Source organism: Dipteris shenzhenensis, chromosome 4 (assembly GCF_047967505.1).
Source record: "Dipteris shenzhenensis isolate YYH24624 ecotype China chromosome 4, Dip_SZ_1.0, whole genome shotgun sequence".
Lineage (NCBI taxonomy): Eukaryota > Viridiplantae > Streptophyta > Polypodiopsida > Gleicheniales > Dipteridaceae > Dipteris > Dipteris shenzhenensis.
The window spans coordinates 6,460,079-6,484,017 of NC_141599.1; the positions used below are offsets into that span (position 1 = coordinate 6,460,079).

Below are 23,939 nucleotides of genomic sequence, written 5' to 3' on the forward strand. Positions count from 1 at the left end.
CTTGGCCCAGCCCGAAGGTACCATCTGCCTTCATAACGTTTGAAGTCACCATCAACCATAAAAAAGCGAAGCTCACTTCCAGTCTCCTGCAAGTGTAAAGAGAGCAACAACGCAACAAAATTAGGTCCTCTACTATTGAAGACTGAACAACAGTAGATGCTGAATGTACAAAGCCTATTGGCATTAAGACAGCATGAAAGCCAGCACAAATCCTATTGGCATAATCAGAACATGCAAGATTACAATCCCTATTCTACCATACTTGCCTTCTCCTATTCCTCCTATATTTTGCATCAATATGAAACTTTTGACACTTCAGACGCTTGCCATCATGAGAGCCTAATAACCCATATTCAAACCTGATTAATTTAAGATCATGGGAAATATCTTAAGTCAAATTCTAGGATCATACAAAGTATCTTAAGTCAAATTTTCCACTGCTTAGCAAACATATCTCTCCATTGCAGAATGATTAGCATTGGGTTTGTCTCATCCCTTGCATATAGGGTACACCTACCAGCAAGCCTTCAAGTACACTTTTGTGCAGCGAGCACTATTTCAAAGCTCGAGTAGTTTCTACTCACACAAGAACTAAAATTTCAAAAAGCCTGAACACATTCGAGAAGAAAATGCAGTGTTGAAAAACTTTAACATTTGACCAACTCGTAGGGGGACCCATCGACCAAAAGTGGAAAAGGCCAATTACTTTGGGACAAGATTATTCTAAAACCCCTCCCAGAGATCACATTGTACCACCTGCAGTGTTATGTACCTAGGCACTAATCCTCGGATCAGTGCACTTAATCCAGCAAGGTTAGGGGGCCCTAGGATTAAGGAACACGGGCTAATGTGGGACTAGAGGACTTGAACACTAGCAAAGCTGCAAAGAGCCAATTGGCTATATTTGGCCAGGACACTTTCCATAAAGCGGAATGCTCTTAGTGGCCAAGACTATTGTGTTGGTCTTCAGTGTGCACAAATCACTAGATGGTCAGGTCTGGATCTTGATCCTAGACTCCTATCTTCTACATGGCCGATCACGAAATGGTGTGCCAAAGGTTCCTTGGGAATGGGATCTCCTGGTAGGGGATGCTACAACTATAGGCATGGGCTTGTGGGTGTCTGATCTCTAACCCACGTGCTCAGGGGTAGCTGGGAGGTAGATTATCCTTGTGTTTTGCTGATTGTAGTTTGGACGATGTTTAGGGTTGGATCCCAGAGGTGATTCAAAATTTGGTATCAGAGCAACCCTCAACACAAAGGAATTATTGCAAGGTATGCAATCGAACAGTGCTAGGTATGTGTTTCATCAGTACAAAGTGTTTCTGCAAGGTGCTGTTAGTGTCGTGAGGTAGAAATTATTGTGATTCATGAAGTATGCTGTATAGGGGACTGTTTCGCAACAGTTTGTGTAAGAAAACTCCAAAGGGGAAAGGGGATGTTGACCTGCAAGAAGGGGGGTGGAGGGTGGCAGCACCAGTGTTCTGGGAATTAATTTGGAGTGCTGGTTATCTGAGAATAAATGGATGTATTGCTGTAATGAATTCGCTAGTACATGAAGGCAGCATGTTAGAAACATGGTGTTGAGGGGGAGAGAGAGAGAGAGAGAGAGTAGGCTACGGAGAGAGGTAATGATACTCAAATGAAAACATGCTTGAGGCTGATGTGACATGAGAAATACAAGCCTTTATAGAATAGGCACACACATTCATAGTACCAAATGTATCTGGGATAACTCCCAAAGTGACACGTGACACTCACACATAGAACTACTACCAGAACTCCTAGTAAAACACACTTAAACACACTCTTTGGCTATGATTTCTCCAACACCCCCCTTCAAAGCAAAGAGTGTCAGACCCAACAAGCAAGGAGTAGACCAATCCCCCCTCCACCGCACTACTGCAAAGAGCAAAGTCCAACTATCGAACACCACCCCTATGATAGTGACTTCTCAGTCAGCTTGGAACCGGCAAGGGTAGACCATCACTCGTCACCCCCCTTACTCTGAACTCGGTGGTCAATACAATCATACCATAGTAGTAAAAGACACTATAATCATTTTTGGGGGACAACCCAAGGCAGACTCCAAATACGATCATTTTAGAGGAACTACTCAAGGCAAAGAGCCTTTATTGACTCAACTCAAACACAAAGATCATATAGGGTCTAGAAATCCGAAGAATCCCAATCATATTGTTCCGCAAAAGAGAGGCCGTGAACCTCAGCAGTGGCTGCATGTATCTCCTCAGGGGGCTCTTCAGGTTCGACTTGGTCTTCAGCAATGAGATTGGCATGGTGCTTCTCTTGTTCTTGTTCCTTCTTTTTGAAGCAATGAGCTTCAACATGCCCTTTTCTTTTACAAAATCTGCAAATAATATTTTCATTGGTCTTCCATTTGCTAGTAGAAGCAAATTCATGATCACCAGCAGAGACGAGAATGGCGTCTTTATTACGGCGGTCCTTTTCAATAAGTAGAACTTCAAGGGTTTGCTCAAAACAAGGTATCCCTTGCATACTCTTCATAACGACATCCATTTTATCCTCATCATCAAGTGGGCTTTTCAAGCTTGAGAGTTGTTGAACAAGAGACTGAAATTTTGCTAAATGATCACTCAACTCTTCATTCTCTTCCATTTTCAAATCATAGAACTTGAGTTTCAAAAAGACTTTAGAGTTGGTGATTTTGTTACCAAATAAGCTCTCAAGGCGATCCCAAATCTCCTTAGCAGTTGACTTGAAATCCGCATGGTTAATGAGGGAGTCGGCCAAACAAAGACCAATGAGAGCAATTGTTCTTGCATTCTGTTGCTTCCATACTTTGGATTGTTGCTGATCAGTTGTATCGAATTGGTCTTCCTCAATGATGTTCCAAACTCCTTCGCACATAAGAAGCAATTGCATCTTTGTTTGCCAAGTTGGGAATCCTTCCCCCTTGAACTTCTCCACGAGCAAGGAACTTGAAGACAAGGAAATCATGATGGAAGAGGGTTTTGTGAAGGCGGGCAGCATCATCCAGCTGAGCTGCATGGGAAGTAATACCACGGCGTGTAGGCCGGCGTGCAGTTGGAGCTGGAGTGGCGAGGCTTAATGGCGGCGAGCTGAGGCTAATGGTGGCAGCAATCAACAGTCGACTGTTTCTCCACGAAAATGGCTTTAGCACAGCATAAACGGAGACTCCTTGTAAGAGACCAGCTGCAGTCTGAAAAATGGTGCTAAGTCCTCAGCTACAGCTCCAAAACAGCCCGAATCGAGGCAGCAGCAAGTGGAGGCTCAAACCAGTACCAAATCGGGTCAAACCAGGTGCAAATGATTGAAAAGGAAAGGCGACTAAGAGGCAACTAGGAGGAGACAGCATGGGAGAAGTTTCAGCAGGTTTAGGGTTTGAGCTGATGTGGCAAATGACATGGCGGACGGGTTAGCGCAGGGCCAACCTGCCTCTGATACCATGTTAGAAACATGGTGTTGAGGGGGGGAGAGAGAGAGTAGGCTAGGGAGAAAGGTAATGATACTCAAATGAAAACATGATGAAAATGAAATGACAAAGTACTCACACAGCTAAAAGAGCTTGAGGCTTGATTTCATTGATGTGACATGAGAAGTACAAGCCTTTCTAGAATAGGCACATGCACTCATAGTACCAACCTATATGGGATAACTCCCAAAATGACATGTGGCACTCACACATAGAACTACTACTAGAACTCCTAGTAAAACACACTAAAACACACTCTTTGGATATGATTTGTCCAACACAGCAAACTGGATGAAATCAGTTTGCAGGTCCCTGTAGGTGTTTGTTTTGCTAAACAGGTTGTAGATTAATTGGTTGTTGAAGGTTATACCCACCTGAGTATTGCAATACAGGGTGGGCTGTTAGAACAATCAACTTACAATAAAATCTGCTGTAAAACCTCACCCACGTAGTGGCCAGACCAAGGCTGAATGGTTGAACAGCAATTGTCCATTAGTTGTTGGGACTGTCCTGCATTAAAACACTGTGAAAAGGTTCGTGCAGGGTTTCCTGTCAGGTAGCCGCATAAGGGGCTAATGTGTAGTGCAATTGTTTGCTGACAACCTGCACAGGGATGTACGATTGGCAAGGTTAGGGGTCCATCATAGCTGCAGTAGTAGACAGGTGCTGGTAGAAGCTGAAGGATTAAGGCCATAGATACTAGAAGTGTGAGTTGCGCACCGGATTGGAACCTACTGCTGATTGCACTTGCTTTTAAGAGCTTATGGGAAAGCTTCCCAAAGCAGAGCTTTACTCTGCTTTAGGATCGCTTTTGGGACTAGTATTCAGGGACAAAGGGCCTGGCCTAATCTAGACCCTTCACTTCTCTAGGCAGCAGCCTACAGATTCTAACCAGCCCACTTATAGCAACAACAGACCTGAACTAAGAGGCTGATCATACTGCAGATAGAGAATCAACCCAAGGAGAATTTTTCCAGGTCGTGCACCCTCAGTTACCAGCAGCAAACCTGTTGCAGATTGCCTTGAAGCTACAGTAAGATCTTGTGGACCTGTTTGACAGCAAATTACCTCTACAAATCCTCTCTCTTTATGAACGCACAATTCTCCGCAGATTCCAGCCTCCTCTATTCTCTCATCAACTCACAGAATTCTTCCCTCTTTTCCTACCCTGATACCCCTCTCCTACTCTTCTATCCATGGCTCAAGGGAACCGCATGCACAAAGAAGCTACCTCCACTCGAAGAGCCTTGCAGAGAAGAGGGTGATGAGATCGATTTCGCTGAAGATAACCTCAAGACAAAGAAGTAACATGCGGACCTTAAGATCTACTATGAAGGACTTGAAGGACCTATTCACAGCCCAAACTCAAGGTGATTGCTATGAAACAAGCCACAGTTACGGGCTTGGTAGCAAGAACTGGTGGTAGTATACCCGTAGCGCCATCCTTTACACTTGAGACTCTCATAGGTGAGAAGGAGGAGCGCAATCCTGAATGCATCGATGCAAGGCTGAACCGAGGTGAGTTTGATCTCATCTCAAAGTTCACAAACTTTACTATGGAAAAGCGTCAATTGATACCTACTCAAATCATGTCAAATGGTTTAGAGATCTACAATCCAAAGCTTCATAAATGGATCCTACTACCCTATGTGGATTCTTCATAAATGATTTGGCAAAATCTGAAAGCAAAGTGCTCCTACAACTCAACCTCCTGCATGTCACATAGAGTGCAAATGCGACCCTACCAAGGGTTACCCTCAATATGTCCAATCTCAATGCATAGTCTATGAGAAGAAACACAAAAATGCCCGATCAAGATGCTCGTATGGGGAAGATGTATCTGGCCATAGTCAGGCGGGTCAATGAAACCCTCCTTAGAGATCTATAGACAATGCTCTATAAAAGCTGAGCTTCATGCTAGGTGCTAACCAAGTCCTGTACATGTGAAGCCGTATGAGATCCTCCTAAATGACTTGGTTTGCCGCATGATACTAAGTGGAACAGATGGGGCCTCAAGACTACACTAAAATGGTGGCAATCTGTCCATGTGATGTCCAATTCTTGCAAACCATCTGCATGTCGGAGCATACCACCATCTCTGATCCCCCTCGGCTGCTAATATCATGGATGGCAGATACGGCCAGCCACGGTAACCGACGACGGCTTGAGGTCGTGGAACCAAAATCTCTAATTGATCAAGGTATGTGATCATCTAAAAAGTTGCATCAAGCCAGAGGGGAGCAACTCCGAACTCAGCTAAGAGGGTCTACCATGAGACTGAAAGTTTATTGCAAATCATCCATGCAAGTAATAGAACTTGGGGCCTCTCTACTCAAGCCCAATCCATCTCTAATAGGTCGGGCCAAGCAAGAACTGCCATGGTAGATCAAAAAGTCGAAGAGAAGAGACTCGGTCCTAGGGTCCTAAAAATGAGAGTGGAAGCACAAGCGCTCAGGCTTGGCAAGTGTGGCATAGCCCTTGCTCAATTGGTCCTACATAGCTGGTCTTATCGTAAAGATTGGGCTGCAAAAGAGCACTCCAATATATATGTATATATGGATATATATATATATATATATATATGATGCAATAATCTCTACTAGCAACCTGTCAAAAGTAAACTGCTCTCTATGCGTGATTGCCCAAGACTTGTGGAAGATCATATCCGTAATTTTACCAAGGTTGACCTTCGCATCATGTGTCTCATAAAAGGTTTGAGTATCCGAATGTCGCTAAGACCACATCATCAGCATAGAGGAGAATCTGAACCAAGGATCCAACTAAAGATGAGCCACACCTCTCAGTCTCAATCACTGTCTCAATGTAGAGGCCATACAAGGTTGGTGATAACAGACAACCCTGTTTGACTCCGATCATGCTCTTGACCTCCTCAATCCATCCAGACATTGTCCGAACCCTGCCTGCCCTATCATAAAGTGTCAAGGCTATATTCTAGATCATGTAGGCATCTGATGAGGCTAGCCCATGGCACTATGTCAAAAGCCTTGCGAAAATCACAAAGCAGTAGTAAACCCTCTATCCCTAGGTCTTGGCCACCTCCACAGTTACACGATCAGTACGAAAGTATGTCTGTCCAGCGGCTCTGAGTCCCTCACGCTCCACAAACTAGCTGACCTGTGTGTTGAGTCCTGAGGCATAAAGCTTGGCCATGACATGCCCAATCATGATGGTCTTGTAGTTTTCCAAGCTCATGGATCCCCTACCTTGTGGATTGGAATTATGGTTTTTTTTCCCCCAAAAGAAAAGAGCTTCTATTAATGCTTAAAAAAACAACCATACAAATCAGCAATCTAAAAGGCGCTAATCATGGGGAAAGAGTAACAAACTTGCTGTCAGAAAAACCAGCTTTGTTCCAAAGAACCCAGCTCACTGCCTAGGAAATCTTTGGAACAAGGGCTAACAAACAAGGTGGGGGCTATACATCCGACCAATACCTCGCTTGGTGACGACATAAAAGATACTTGCAGGCCAAGCCTTGTAGAAACGCTCCCACTTTTCGGGGTCACTCTAGAACCTAAAGTCCCATACTCCCAGATGGCACACGCAAGGTGTAGAGGATGTACTGCTAGATGGCGACAAAGGTGTTGGGGTAAAGGCACATTGCCAACCCTTCATTAAAAGATAGGACACCTATGACTGTCTTAAGACAGTCATAGGGTAAACCTAATCCTAATAAAACACAAGTGAGTTTGTGGTGTGGCTCATCATTCTTTCACACCCGCACTAGAGTGTCTCTCTCTCTCACTCTCACTCTCTTGCTCTTCTTCCCCCTTCACTCCATTTCAACTGGTATCAGAGCCATTCCCCTCCACTCCCTAGTCTACCCATTCCCTTCACTCCCAACCCCTTCCGTACGGACGTACGAACAGCGCCGTACGACCGTACGTCGTCCGTACAGTCGTACGGACGGACTGCGGCGGCGCATTTTCGCCTGCAGGGCAGCAGACCAGTGCGCAGGCGGCGCAGCAGATCAGGGTGAAGGCGGGCTGCAGGGCGACAGTGCGGGCGCGGGCTAGGGCGCGGGCGTGGGCATGGGCTGTGGCGTGGGCACGGGCGGCGACGCGGGTCGCGGGCCTCCTTGCACAGCTGCAACTCGAGGCGCCGCATCAAGCAAGCAGCCAGCAGCTGCATAGCAGCTGCTACTAGCTGCTAAGCCTCTCGAGGCATCGCGCAGCTGGATCTCCTTTGACGTGCGTGTGTGCGCGTAGAGAGCCAGGCAAGTACAGCATTCGATTTTTCGCTAAAAAGACTCGACCGATTTTTTTTTGGGGGAAGCGTGCCTACTGCAGGGACAGAAAGTACAGCAGGTACTCTGCAGGTACAGAAAAGTACAGCAGGCACACAAATTTTTTTGGGAGAGGAATAGTGCTGAAGCACTCTGTTTTGTGCGTGGTACATGCATGTACGCGCAGTACATGAAGCGTTCCTGATGCATTCCTGAAGCATTTCAGCTGTATACTGTACATTTGTTGAGGTACAGCAGGTACTCTCGTGTCCCTCACGCTTGAGGTGACTTGTGCCACAGTGGTGGTGTTTGCGCAGTTACTTGTCTTTCAGGAAGGTCAGATGCTTGTTTTGCAGAAGCTTCTATGCATTTACTGAGTGCAATTCTCAATTTTGGGTGACCATTTCAAAGGGCTTTTGCCTGGACGTGTTTGCAGTATATGCCTTGAGGCAGTGGGTAGCCAGGGAGCACACATTTGCTTTGTTTCCGCAGTGCATTTGGTGACATTTGTTGCAGGTCACATTCTTTGTACGCACTTTGAAAATCTCAATTGAGCCACGCTTGGTCAGGGCGCATCGAGTTTACTCGGTCCCTAACTGCCCATCGTTGACAATGCTCAAAAGATTTTCTTCTTGGTGTTTGTACGTTGTGATTTGTGTTGTTACTGAGTACACAGGGGCAGTCTATGCATTGCACATTGTCAGGTAAAAGTGTCAGAGAGATTTTCATATTGCATGCTACCTCAGTGTTGAGGTGTTCTCCACTTGATTCAGGTGTCAGATCAAGGGGCTTTTGCCCAGACTTTGTTTGATAGCACTTGGGTTACCGACAGAGATCTTCAGATGCATTTTCTCCCCTTGGTATAAGGGTGATTGCTTGGGATTTATCCCATTTACTGTTGCAGGTTTTGTGACAGGCTGAAGTGTCATTTTTTTTTGGGTGTTTGTCAAGTGGTTTCTGCAATTTAACTCAGTGCAATACCTCATCTGAGGTGGGAGAAGTGATCAGTACAGTCAGTACAGCAGTGTTTACAGCAGTGTTTGTGGTTTGTCAGATGATTATGCACTGTTAAGCACTTGTTGTTGAGCAGCTGCAGCAGTCTGAAATTACTGTTTTTATGCCTCTTTGAGCACAGTACAGTGTGTCAGAAGGTACAGTATTTGCAAGGTCATTTACTGTTTTGCTGCAGATTTTCCTGACAGTAAAAACAGCACCATTGAGAGTGCTTCTGGCTCTTGAATAGAGCAGGTTTTTATGAGAAATCAGAATTTTTATTCAGTCTTTTTTACTTCCAGGAAGTCAGGTACTTTCCTCATCTGATATGGCATCAGGGGGAAGTGATTCTTCAATTCTGAACATAAAGAAACTGGAAGGAGCACACAACTATGCATTATGGGCAGAACAGTGCTTGAATGTACTTCTGTTAAAGAAGATTGCTAAGCCCATAAGGGTAAAGGGTGTCAAGCCATCTGACATGGCAGCTGATGACTGGGAAGAGCTTGATTTGTCCGCGAGGGCAGCTATCATGCTCACTATTTCAGACACTCTTGTGTTCAATGTACAGGCTGAAAAGACCTCTTATGGTCTATGGCAAAGACTAGAAGAATTGTATGCCCAAAAGAGCTCAGCCAGTAAGGTTTATTGGCTGAAGAAGCTGGTCGATCTTCGCATGAAGGAAGGTACAGCTATGACCTCACACTTGAGTGAGTTCAATGCCATTTTTACACAGCTGATTGCACAGGGGTTGAACCTTGATGAGGAGTTCAAGGCTACTTTCTTGCTGTGTACCCTCCCCGAGAGTTGGGACACTTTCAAGACCACCCTGTCAAACTCGAATGCCACTCTTATCTATGCTGATGTAGAGAGCTCTCTCCTTCTGGAAGAGATGAGCAGGAAGAATAATGCGGGCAGCAAGTCTTCAAATGCTTTGCAGGTACAGGACAGAGGCAGGACTCAGCAGAAGGGGAGATCTGCTAGTAAGTCCAAATCCCGCAGTCAGTCCCGTGGCAAAAAGGACATTGAATGCTTTTATTGTGGCAAGAAGGGACATGTGAAGTCTAAGTGCTTCAAGTTCATACGGGATCACAAAGCCAAGAAGGCTGAAACAAAGGATGCAGGAAATGCAAGCAAAGGCAAAGGCAAGGCCAAGGCAGATGACTTGGATGCAGTGAATGTTGCAGCAGAGGACAGTGACAGTGACATACATGATGTTTTATGCTCTTCTGCTGTAGTAGCACATGCTTTGGTTATTGATGGCCATGACATGCACACCTGGCTCTTGGATTCAGGTGCCTCTTTTCATGTTACTCCTCATAGGGAGTGGTTTACTTCCTACACAGGTACTCATGGAGTTGTTCATCTTGGGATCAACTATGCATGTCAGATTGCAGGGATTGGCAGTATACAGATAGTATTTCCTGATGGACAGTCATTTATGCTTGATGGTGTTCGCCATGTGCCGCAAATCAAGAAAAATCTGATTAGCACTGGCTTATTGGATGACAGTGGTTACAACACCACATTTGGGGATTCCAAATGGGTGATTACTGATGGCCAGACTGTAGTGGCTGAGGGTTTTAAGAGTGATACCTTGTACCCTCTTTATGTTTCCAGTGTGGGTAATCATGTTGTTGCCATAACCGAGCTGCCAAAGGTTTCATTGTGGCATAGCTGGTTGGGACACATGTCTGTTAAAGGAATGCAAGAACTGTCACGTTTGGGTTATCTGCCGCCTCTTTCTTTTTCAGATTTGCCTACTTGTGATCATTGTATATTTGGCAAGCACTCTGTCACTCCTCATAAGAGGAGAACTCCCCAGAACAGAGCACCACTTGATCTAGTGCACACTGATTTGTGTGAGATGCCACAGTTATCACTAGGGGGTGCAAAATATTTTATTACTTTCATTGATGATGCCACACGTAAGGTGTGGGTCTATTTCTTGAAGCATAAGGGAGATGCCTTAGATGCTTTCAAGAAGTTTGTCGCTCAGGTAGAGAATCGGACAGGTCGTAGGCTGAAATGCCTCAGATCCGATAATGGGGGTGAGTATGTGTCACATGCTTTTGTGCAGTTTTGCCAAGCTAAGGGCATCAAACAGGAACTCACAGCCCCTCATAATGCATCTCAAAATGGTGCAAGTGAGCGGATGAATCGAACTATTCAGGAAAAGGTTCGATGTATGTTGTCTTATGCTGCATTACCCCATGGCTTTTGGGCAGAAGCCGTGCAAACAGCAGTTCACATTATTAACAGGTCGCCAAACAAGGCTTTGGAGTTGAAAGTGCCAGAGGAGGTGTGGTCTGGCTAACCACCCTCATATAAACACTTACGTGTATTTGGTTGCGAGTGCTTTGCTCATGTACGCAAAGAACTGCGCACCAAACTGGAGCCAAAGTCTATCAGATGCATCTTTATGGGTTATGGTGACGAAGGTGAAATGGGGTACAGGTTATGGGATCCCGTTAAACGGAAGATTATACGCAGCAATGATGTCATCTTTAAAGAAGATAGTGTACACAAGGAACCCGTGCAACCTGTGGAATACAGGAGGGTTATTTATGATGATGTTGGACAGCAAAGAATGCCCATTTATATGCAGCAGCAGGCTGCTGCAGATCACCCTGTTCAAGAGGGTATACAGGCTGAAAATCAGCCAGATAATTTTGCCAATGATGCACCACTGGATGTGCCAACAGATGGGGCTGTAGAACAGCCAGATATGGTGGTACAGCCACCCGTCATGCATGAAGAACAGGCTGGACAGCAGCCTAATCCGGAACATTTTGTGAGGAGGAGCACCCGTGCACAACGGCCTCCTGCCAGGTTTGTTCCAGGAGCCAATAATGTGGCTGATTTTATCATGCTGACAGATTGTGGTGAGCCTTCCAGCTTCAAGGAAGCTATGGGAAGAACAGAGAAAAAGAAGTGGGAGAAAGCCATGCAGTCAGAAATGGACTCTCTACTTCAGAATGATACATGGGACTTGGTGCAGTTACCTGCAGGCAGAAAGGTTTTGCCATGCAAGTGGGTTTACAAGGTCAAAGTGGATTCAAATGCTTTACCTCGATATAAGGCCAGATTGGTTGCCAAGGGATTTAAGCAGGAAAAGGGCATTGACTTTGATGAGATCTTTTCCCCTGTAGTCAAGATGACTACTTTGAGAGCAGTGTTAGCTCTTGTTGCTCATGACGACATGGATTTATGTCAGATGGATGTGAAGACAGCCTTTCTTCACGGAGATCTTCATGATGAGATCTATATGAGTCAGCCAGAGGGATATGCTGTTAAAGGGAAAGAGCAGCTTGTGTGTAAGCTCAAGAGGAGCTTGTATGGACTCAAGCAGGCGCCAAGGGAATGGTACAAGAAGTTTGATGCCTTCATGCAGTCACAAGGGTATCATCGGTGTGAGACCGATCATTGCTTGTACACCAAACGGGCAAAGGATGGCAGTTTGATGCTACTCATTCTATATGTGGATGACATGCTTATTGCCAGTAAATCTCAGCATGAGATTAGTGCTTTGAAGAAACAACTGCATAAGTCTTTTGACATGAAAGACTTGGGTGATGCAAATCATATTCTTGGCATGCGTATTACTCGTGACAGGTCCAAGGGACTTTTGTTTCTGTCACAGAAAGAGTACATTGACAAAGTACTGCAGAGGTTTAAAATGGAGGGGGGGAAGTCCATTAGTACCCCGTTGCCTCCACATTTAAAACTCAGCAGTAAGGACAGCCCCAGATCAGATGATGATAAGGCTGAAATGGCCAAGGTTCCGTATGCATCTGCAGTTGGATCTTTGATGTATGCCATGGTTGCCACTCGTCCGGATATTGCTTTTGCGGTGGGAGTCATCAGCAGGTATATGGCAAATCCAGGCAAGCGGCATTGGGAAGCAGTGAAAGGTGTCTTGAGGTATCTCAAGGGTACCAAAGACTTGTGCATATGCTATGGTAGGCAAGATGCATTGGTGCATGGTTTTACAGATTCAGACTATGCAGGGAATGCAGATAACCGGAAGTCTACTACCGGTTATATTTTCACATTTGCAGGAGGTGCTATATCATGGGTGTCTCGGTTGCAGAAATGCGTTGCACTGTCAACCACAGAAGCTGAATATGTTGCAGCCACTGAGGCCTGCAAGGAAGCAATATGGCTTACTCGGCTGGTGGGAGATTTGGGCATTACAGGAGATATGCCAGTTTTGCATTGTGATGGTTAGAGTGCTATCATGTTGGCAAAGAATCCGGTCTTTCATCAGAAGACCAAGCACATAGAAGTGAAATATCATTTCATCAGGGAGGTACTGGAAGACAAGCGACTTGAGCTTGTGAAAGTGCATACTGATGATAATCCTGCAGATTTGCTCACTAAGAGCCTGCCTACAGAGCGGTTTGCACATTGCCGCCACATCATGGGATTAGGATGAGACCATTCTTACCTTATGGTCTTGTATACAGTAACTGTATATTGCTGTAATTTTTATTCTTTTCTCCCCTTTAGGCACATTGGCCTTTAGGTGGGAGGTTGTTGGGGTAAAGGCACATTGCCAACCCTTCATTAAAAGATAGGACACCTATGACTGTCTTAGGGTAAACCTAATCCTAATAAAACACAAGTGAGTTTGTGGTGTGGCTCATCATTCTTTCACACCCGCACTAGAGTGTCACTCTCTCTCACTCTCACTCTCTTGCTCTTCTTCCCCCTTCACTCCATTTCAAAAGGTGGCTACGAGGGGAATCTACCGTCCTCCACAACAAGACTGCAGTGGGTAACCCAGACGTTCCAAACAACGTCACCCAAACACTATCCTCTGGTGAAGGCAAAGGGCGTGGGCGAGCAGGAGGCGTTGCATCATATGCCTTCATCTTGACCCCCTTGCCCTGGATCTTGTAGGTTGGAGAGGTGAGACAACCCCAATCACTCCTGAGAATCCGGATCTGCAAACAGACAAAGACAGCCATAGAAACAATGATGCTCACCACCCAACAATGCCATCTACGAGAAAGGATGTCGGATCAAGAGATATCCCCTCCGAGCCACGAGCTGAACTTCTGGCACATCATCCATCTTGTCACAACCAGCCTAGCGTCCCATACCACCAGGTGGCACCCTCAAGGGCCTCAGACTCACATGAACCTACACAACGCTAGATAGCAAATGCGCGTCCGCACTCAATCCAGGATCAGACCCACAAGAGAGAACGGCTTGCTCCCACTCACGATACTAACAATTGAGGTCCTGAACCCCTTATATAAACTGAGGCCCTAAAGCAGCGCTAAAAATAGGAGGAACCCTAATATGCCAGTGCCCGTGCAACTCAGCTCTAGAATCACCTGCATCTTGCCCTAAGCCTCCCCAGGCTTCCTAAGCTAGTCTCTTGTGACTGGCACACATCAAATATGATCCATGCACATGACATACTCCCTCACCTCTAAGAACTCACTCCTGAGTTCAAAAGAAAGTCCAGAAACTCTCTTTAAAGTGTAGTCAATGTCTCCCACGTAGCATCCTCCTCGACGCGATCCTTCCACTTGATTTTGTATTCCGTCAAGCTTCTATTTCTAAGTTATCATTCACGGAAACCAAGGATTCTTTCAAGTTCATGTGGTACAAAGATTAAATCTTCAACATCTATAAGCTCTTGAGGAGTAACAAGCTGATCATGAGCACTCAATACTTCTTTTAGTCTACTGACATGAAAATCAGGGTGTACTCTCACATGAGGAGGCAATTCTAGCTCATATGCAACTAGTCCAATCCGTCGTTTAATCCTAAATGGACCACAATATCTACGGGATAACTTCGGGACCTTTCCAGTACTTAGTGTCTTGAATTCCTTGGGAATGTGCAAATATACCAGCGTTCCCACTTAAAATTCTCTAGGAGAACAATGTCTATTAGCATAAAATCTATCCCGATCTTGGGCACTTCTAATAGACTCTTTGGCAAACTGCAACATCTCCTGCATGTCTTGCAAGAATGTCTTTACATCATCATGCTTAATCCCTTGGTACCCAACCATGACTAGAGACAACCCGTAGATAAGCATAAAAGGAGTGAAACCAGTATTGGAATGCTTAGCACTGTTATAAACAAATTCGATCATGGGTAAATACTCCTCCCATGAAGACTGTCTCTTGGAAAGATATGCACAAAGCATATCTTCCAATAGTTGATTTACTTTTTCTATAGGGTCATCAAGATTGTGGATATTCCATGGAACTCAAACTCAAAGTAGTCTCCAACTTCTCATACTGTAAGGTCCAAAAGTTGCTTGTAAACTTGGAGTCCCTATCACTAACCATCTCAAGTGGCAAACCATATAGTTTAAACAATTGGTCCACAAACTCGTGAGCAAATTAAGTAGCTGTTATGGTTGATCTTGTAGATAAAAATCTAGCCATCTTTGTCAATCTATCAATGACAACCCATATTGCATCATGACCCATGCGCGTTCTTGGCAAACCTGTAATAAAATCCATGGAAATACTTTCCCATTTATTACCGCTTATCTCCAATGGCTGTAATAAACCCACGCTCCTAAGCCTTTCAGCCTTAGTTGTTTGACAAACTCGGCAACCCACGACATAGTGTTCAACAAATTGTCTCATCTTAGGCCAATAAAAAGTGTGTTTCACAAGAGACAAAGTCCGGTGTACCCCTAGGTGTCCTGCACTAGGTGCATCATGACACTCCCTAAGAATCTTAGATCTAAGATCCTCAAAGTCCAGTACACAAATCTTATCATTTCCGAGCGAGCCATTTCGAATCATCCACTAACCTCATGCCGCTTGCACTATGGCCAGCACAATCCCTAAGTCTTGGTCATCAATCATGGAGCTCCCATCTTGGACCTTCTGCCAATATAAACTGAAATGACTATCAGTTGCGCAAAGCGCTCTCAAGGATTGAAATAGGTCAGAAGATATTTGAGCATTTACCATCTTAATTCGACTCAAGGCATCAGCTACATTATTCAATGAACCCTTTCAAAATCAAAATCCTGCATCAACTCTACCCATCTTGCTTTCCGGCCCCTCAAATCATTGCCCTCACATACATACTTGATCGATTGGTGATCAGTCAAGATGTGAAATCGAGAACCATACACGTAGTGTCTCCAAACCTTTAGTGCATACACTACTGCATAAAGTTCTTTTTTCGTCATCAGCCAACGACATTGAGTGTCATCGAACTTTTTACTCTCAAACACAACCGGTCTTCCTTCTTGGAATAATGCTGCCCCAATCGCAAAATCACTAGCATCGGTCTCCAAGATATAAGGTCTACTAGGATCGGGCAACGCAAGAACAGGTGCTTCCTTGATACAAAGTTTCAAAGTATCAAAAGCCATGTTCAAATCTTCATTCCAAGAGATAGGTTGGTTTGACTTACGTCCTCGACCTTTCAACACGTTGGTCAAGAGAACCGTGATTTTAGTTTAGAATAATCACAAACCGATTCCTTAAAAAGACAATAAAGCCCAAGAAAGAAAGAACTTGCTTGATAGTTTGGGGAATTCTCCATTCTAAAACCTTTTGAATACGATCTAGGTCAATGCTAATCCCTTCCCGTGAATGATTTCCTTCATAAAGGAGTCAATGTGACTTTTCTTGTGTCCTAAATAAATGATTTTCTTCATAAAGAAGTCAATGTTACTTTTCTTGGCATACAGCAGATTTTGTCTTAGTAGATCCAAGACAATCCTTAGATGAGATAGATGATCCTCTAAGGTCATGTTATAAACCAAGATATCATCAAGGAACACAACAACCAACTTGCCCAAGTAATCTCGGAACAGGCCATTCATCATATGTTGGAAGGTTGTTGGAGCATTAGTTTATCCAAAAGGTAAAACAAGGAATTCATAATGACCATATCACGTCCTAAAAGCTGTCCTCTCAACATGTTTCACAAAGATGCGTATCTAATGATAACTAGTACGCATCAATCTTAGAAAAATACTTCGCTCTTGCAAGTCTATCTATTAGGTCATCAAATCTAGGCAGACGATACCTATTCTTAATTGTTACTTCATTCAGATGCTTATAGTCCACACACATTCACCAAGTATTATCTTTCTTTTTTTGAAGCAAGACTGGTGCACCCCAAGGTGATTTACTAGGACGATATATCCCAACTTCAGATATTCATAAATTTGCTTTGCTAACTCATCCTCCTCAGCCTGGTTCATCCTGTAAGGTGGAATACTTACATGCTGAGCACCAGGGACCAAATCTATTCGATGATCTACTGACCTTTCAGGAGGTAATCCTGAAGGCAGTTGAGTGGGAAAAACATCAACAAATTCAGCCAACAACTTCTGTAATTCACCTTGTTCAAACACACTTAATTCATTTTTGTCTTCTACGGAAGCAACAAATGAAGAAAAAGGACTCAAGAAACAAGAATAAACATCATAAGAAGTTGTATTAATTATATGGCTCAACTAAACTGCATTTACAAGAGGGCCCTATGAGGGAGGTATCTTATCACACTGTATACAAAAATGTGTACCATTATGCCAAAACGAAAGAGTATGGTCCTTCCATCCGACCTCGACATTGTGGGTTTTAAACCACTCGATGCCAAGTAACAAGTCTACGTAATCTAAGTGCAAAATACGTAGTCTCGAATCTGGAGAGGAAGACTATCAATCTTCCAATCCCAAAATTGTTTTCCTGCTAGAAGACGGACCTCATAAGTGTGATCACTCGATGTCATGTCCAGCCCCAATTTCTGCACAAGTTTGTGATGAACAAAATTGTGAGAGCTTCCGGGATCGAAAAGAATGTGGACACGTTGTTCCTTTACTTCGCCAGAAGCGTGGAACAAATCATTAGGACCAAACAGCGTATGACTAAAAGTACAATTGCAGAAAATAGGGCAAGTAAGAACATTGAGACGGCTGCAGGTTACCACTAAGCTTGGGGCAATTCGCTTTTGTATGTCCTCGTTCCTCGCAATGTAAACACCGAACATCCTTCTTGAGCCGTAAAGAACGAAGGAACCGGTCTCGGCTGCTGCCCTTAGTCGGATTAGATCGTTTCTTTGAGAATTTGTCCTTGGACTTTCCCTCATTGGTGCCAGAAGATTGATGAGTAAACTTACGTTTATTCTTCGCATTGTTGTCATGCGCAGCCGCACTCTTTGCAAGTATCATCGTATCATCATAAATGTGCACAAACAAGATAGGTTCTTGCAAAGACGTAGCTTTATTGTTCTTTACTTGGAGTTTGAAGGAAATCTGGTAAACCAGCCACAAAAAATCCAAGCAAAGTGGTGGAATCCATCTTTAATGTCCGTGTTTGTTGCAGATCTCTAAACTTCTATAGGTAGGTCTCGAACGTGAGATTGTTCTTGACCATATCAAGGTACTCCATTTTCTCTCTAGTCTCCACTCTCTACTCTACACTCTCTTTGACAGGACACGCCATTCTTTCTCTAGTCTCCACTCTTCTCTTTCTCTAGCTGGGCAGCCTATTTCAACTTCTTCATAACAAAAGTTCGGAAAGGCACAAAAGGAAACTAATGGAGGAGTACAAGCAATGGAAGATATCGAAAGACTGGACCAACTAGGTGGTCAAGCCAAGGTGCCCTATGAGGTTGGACAAACAAGAGTCATAAAGAAGTATGTAAAGCTAAGGCTGGTGCAAAGATCAGCATGATCATGGAGCTATCAGATTATGAAGTCAATGAGCATAATGATGGAACAGAATTTCAGGATTAGAAGTAATGATTCCAACCCTCTTGAGGGTTTCCCTTTGACTCTGGTCCTACTGTTTATCCTTATGACCCGCTGGACAGAAATCATGTTCATAGAAGCACCAATGGTTTATTGATGACTCATATGACTGCTATTAGATGACAGAGACTCTCAAGGGAATATTTTTCATGCTAATGAAGATGTTAAGGGTGCTTGCTTCGTTGATCTCAGCTCTGGAAATCACCGATGGGTCTATGAGACTATGAAAAACCTGGTACAAACGAAACGAGCTGTGGTAGTGGAGCTACTAAACGAGCATCCACACCAATGCAAAATGCAAAAAAAATCAGAATGGTAGTACTAAGTCCTAAGTGCAACATAGTCATGTCAATGGTCGACTATATATCAATCTCAGCATCATCATCACCATCATCATCAGCACAACAGGACATCAAGGTGGATGAGGCAATGGAGGCATGAAGTCGGCAATAGAGTGCTGTCAGCTACTCGAAGGTGCAGTCCTGACACGTCTCTTGGTCGTAGCTCTGCGTCTAACCAGGGCTACAGTGACCCTCGTCGGTCGGGGCTCCGACTCTAAACAAGGAGGAGGGGATGTCCCCAAGTGTGATCTGTGTGTCAATCCTCTGTCTGAGCTATCGGGTCACAAGCTCCCGCTCACGGACATGTCGAGGCCTCGTCTCGTGGGGGTCCATGTGATCTGGCTGAAAGAACTCCGTGATAGAGCTTTGAGAGGGATCAACCAAGGAAAAATTCTGCTCCTGTCTCCGTGCTTGGAGTATCCTCTCGTGGTGTCTAAGTACCTCATGAATGAAATCTGCCAAACACCGCTGGTCTGGGTAGGAGAGGAATCAGGCCAAAATCCCATAGCTATCTTTGAAGAGGCAGTAGAAACTCCCTCGGATCTCATAGTAAACAGGAGGACACCTGAAGATGAAATGCTCCTCTGTCTCAACCTCTTGCTTGTCACACAGCGTGCATATGCGCCTCTCCCGAAACTGCCCAAGAGAGAAAGAGAGATCCTCAACGAGAGGTAGGTGAATATGCGTGTATCCTGGTGGGTCAATGAAACCCTCCACTGTGATATGTAAGAAGTGATCTCTGTAGAAGCTAAGCTTCACTAGTTCACTTCGTCCCAACCAGGTCCGAAATGTGTGTAGCTGTAATAGATCCTCACGGATAACCTGGTTGACCTCGTGTGATAGGAGAGGAGAAAACAGAGCATCCATGATGTACCAGAAGGGAGGTAGTCTATCCATGTGGAGCCCTAGTCGCTCAAACCATCTCTCTGTGCATGCATACCAGTACCTTAGGTCCCCTCATGCTGCAAGTGCCATAGAAGACGACAGAGCTAGCCATGGTAGCCTGCTATGCCCAGAGGTGTAATCCCCATATTCCCTGACTCGGTACAGATACGTGATGACCTGAAATGCAGCATCTAGCTGTAAAGGCGGTGACCCAAACTCAGCCTGAATGATCTGGTGAGGAACGGATTGCTTACCACGAATCATCCGTGATAACATGAGAACCTGTAGCCGCTCCACACGGACCCACTCTGCATCCGACAAGACTGGCCCCAACATGGGCTGTTGTATATCCCTGCTCAATGGACCAAGGAGTCAAAAAGCAACCCCTTGGTGCGTGGATCCTAAAAGTGCGAGTGGAAGCACTACCTCTCTAGTATGAACAATGAAGCATACCCTCTACTCAAGCATGCCTGCATCGCGGGTCTCATAGTGAAGATGGGTCCAAAAAAGACAACCCCAAGATAAGTGTATGATGAAACTATCTCAACAGGCGACCCATCAAATGTGAACTACTCCTAGCGCATGATCGCTTGAGGTGTATTGAATGAAGATCATGACCTTGGTTTTACCCAAGTTGACCTTCAAATCATGACTCACAAAAGGACTGTAGTGCGTCAAGGTGTCTCTAGAGCCCCTCTGCTAAGGAAGACAAGAGAGCCACGTCATCTGCGTAAAGCTATATCCGGATCAGCATGCCTGCAAGAGAGCAACCTACCCCCCCTATGTCTGCATCACGGTCTCAAGCTTGTCAATGTAGAGGCCAAACAAGGTAGGCGATAACAGACACCCTTGTTTGATCCCAATAGTGCTCATGATCTTGTCTGTCCACCCAGGTCCTAGCCGGACTTTGCTTGAAACTCTCTCGTAAAGTGCCATGACAGCCCAAATGATCTCCTGGTCATAACCCAAGTCATGTAGGCGCCGTATGAGGCGGGCTCTCGAAACGGTGTCAAATGCCTTACAGAAATCCACAAAGCTACAATAAACCCTCTGCTTCCATGCCCTCGCCTCCTCGATGATACATCTGAGCGTGAGAACATGGTCCATGATCATGCCAGAAACTGGCCTGTCCTGCTGTTCTACGATTTCCGTCCTGCTGCTCTAAGTCCTCGACACTCTGCAAATCTGCTGACCTCAAAATCAAGTACCGATGCATAAACCTTGGACATGACATGTCCAATCATAATAGTCCTGTAGTTCTCCGGGCTCATGGGATCCCCTACCTTGTGAATGGGTGAGATAGTGTTAATGGTCCAGGTGTGTGGAAACCCCAAACAAACAGCTTCATTAAAGAGCTTTGCTAAGATCGGGACTAGGTAATGCCATATGCAATCAACTCAGTGCATAGCCCCTCATGATCCTTCGCTCGGCCATTATGAAGTTTCGTTACGGCATCCTTTACCCCTCCCCTAGTAAAGAGGGTGCAGGATGTGGGATGTGGCATGTGTGAGAGGTTAGGGGCTGGCTGATTTGGGATGTCAAAAAGCGTGCATGCATAATCAAACCAGATCTGAGTGTCAGTGAGTGGTGAGGGGAACCATCCTTCTAGAAATCTCCACCAAAACCTTAGAGATGTCAGTGAGTGGTGAGGGGAACCATCCTTCTAGAAATCTCCACCAAAACCTCCTTGTTCCGACGAACGAAGTCTAGTTTCTTTCTCCATACTAGTCTACGGTACTCGCGTAGCGTCTCTGGTTTGCTCAGAAGACTGTTTTTCGTTTCAAATCTGAGCTAACGGCGTAACGCATTACACTCATCATCGTACCAACTATTACAAGGTACGGTCCCAGGGGGTGGTAGGCGGGTGGAGCAGGTGGTGTGGGGGAAAGCGTGAAGGGCAGCCTCGTGTAGTGAGCGGGTGACTAGGGTAGCACGATCCTCTAAAAGGGGTATGAAGTCAACATAAGCGAGAAGTATGTACAGACGGCCAGAGTAAGTAGGTGAGTGATCGCGGTCAAAGTGTATATCATGGTAGGTGGAGTGAGAACTCCGTGGGGTGGAAGGTGCTATGCGACGGGGAGTGGAGATGCTAAAGAAAAGATAGCTATGATCAGCCCCTGGAGGGAGAGGTGTTACAGTGAAGTCAGTGATGCGAGATGTGAAGGCAGGGAGCCCATGATGTAATCAACAACGCTGGAGCCTCCCCCATGTGGGAAGCACGTGAAACCACCTGAGGCGGGCCATCTGTCAAGACCATTATAGATGAGGAGACCATGCATCCTGTCGAGGTCTAATGGGACCTGCCCATAAGATGTGAATGGACCTCGTCTGTCAACCGAAACCCATAGCATGCCTGCCTCCTCAAGGTCAACGTCTGGCAGTAGAGTGGAATCATCCTTGAAGTCAAGGAGTGGTACCTGACAGGCGCTTGTCCTCGCATTGAAGTCCCCCACTAGGAGGACTTCTCCATGGCCAGAGAAGTCAACAATGGACTGATAAAGAGCACCAAATGGAGATGTCTCATCCTCACCTCGGATATCTCTGGCAAAGTGGGAGGTCGTCTCAAGGGGGAAGTAGCAAAGAATAAGGGAAGAGAGGGTGATAAACATTTGCCTGCCTTTAGGATGAATAAGGGACTTGTATGAGTTCTATTTATGCCTTTTGGACTAAGAAATGCCCCAGCCACATTCCAATCTCTTACGAATCAGATACTGCAGCCTTTCCTTTTCAAATCAGTGCTTGTGTTTTTTTATGATATACTCATTTACAGTAAAAACATAAGGAAGCACCTCATACATGTGAGAGAAGTACTGCATCCATTAAGACCAACCGCTTATGTGCAAAAGCCAGCAAGTGTGTCTATGGCTAAAAGGGTAGTCACATAGTTAGTGAGCATGGCATCATGGTTGACCCCAACAAAGGCAAATGCATCACCGGAGGGCCAACTCTAGAAAATACTACTCAACTCATAGGATTCTTGGGATTGACCTCATTCCACAAGACGTTTATCAAACGTTATGCCAAGGCAGTACCACTCACTGATCACCTTAGGATAAAGAGGCAAATATTTGGAGTGCTATTGTAGACGAGAGTTTCCAAGAATGATGCATTGACTTCACCTCCAATCTTTGTGTGTCCTGACTTTTCAAGAAAGTTCATAATGGAGACTGATGCAAATGGGAGAGGATTGCGAACTGTTTTGAAGCAAGAACATTGGGTCACTGCATGTGAATCAAGGAAAATGGCTGACAACAAAAGGACTTATCATATATGTGACCAAGAGATCATTGCTATCTTGCATGATATTTAGAAATGGCATCATCACATCCATATATGTCACCACTGATCATAGGACCTTGTGGTGGCTAATGCCCTATCAAGAGTATGTGTTTGTTCTTGTTCATCTATTTCAGAAATATATAAAGACTGGATCCATGCCATTCAAGACAACAAATATTTGATTGATGACAAAGCTGTTAAGTTGCTATGTATGTTGCAAGACAATAGTGATCAACCTTTCAATGGTTATGAGTGAAAGAATGGTCCAGGGGTTTGCATGTCATGATCACGTGATCACAGTTGGTAATCACATCTTAAAAAACTGTGTTCACACTGGTATTCACGGTGACACGGTAAGAATTACCGAGATGACCATAAACGTCGGTTTACAGGCGATATAAATAATATACCGGTATAATTAAACCGCTGGTATTTACCTTTGTAAATTGTAAGTAAATTAACTTCTTACTTTTTTGAGAGTGTTTGATGTTCTCTTTGCTTATTATGCGAGTCTCTCATAGATAAACTGCTTGGTTGCAGCACCAGGTGGTTGGTTAATTATTGACCAAAACAATGAGTATCAGTTAGCTTTTAGGCATAACACCAGTCAAGCTCAAATCTCTCTCTCTCTCTCTCTCTCTCTCTCTCTCTATCTATCTATATATATATATATATGAACTCGATTGGTCCACCGTTGTTGAGACAAGTCTCCCAGTCTTGCTTCCTAAACTTTTTATTATTATTATAGATACCAGCAGGAAAAAATGTTGTTGGTTGTAAGTGGGTTTGCAGGGTAAATTATAAAGGTATTAGCAGTACAGACACGTATAAGGTAAGACTTTAGCAAAAGGGTATTCCCAGGCGAGACCCTTGCACTTATGGCTAAGGACAACATGGTGAAAGTGGTGATAGCACTAGTAGCACAGTATAGTTTGCAGCTTGACCACATGGATGTTGCGTCAG

At 44.7% G+C, this 23,939-nt stretch overlaps 1 protein-coding gene across 1 annotated transcript in view; it reads right to left on the minus strand.

Annotated features, from left to right (window-relative positions):
* LOC147902387 (uncharacterized) overlaps positions 1-23,939 on the minus strand; it is a 151,349-nt gene that overhangs the window by 125,062 nt on the left and 2,348 nt on the right. The window contains exon 3 of the mRNA XM_087373655.1: positions 1-86. Within this exon, the coding sequence (XP_087229781.1) occupies positions 1-86 (86 nt within the window). The remainder of the gene's footprint in view (positions 87-23,939) is intronic.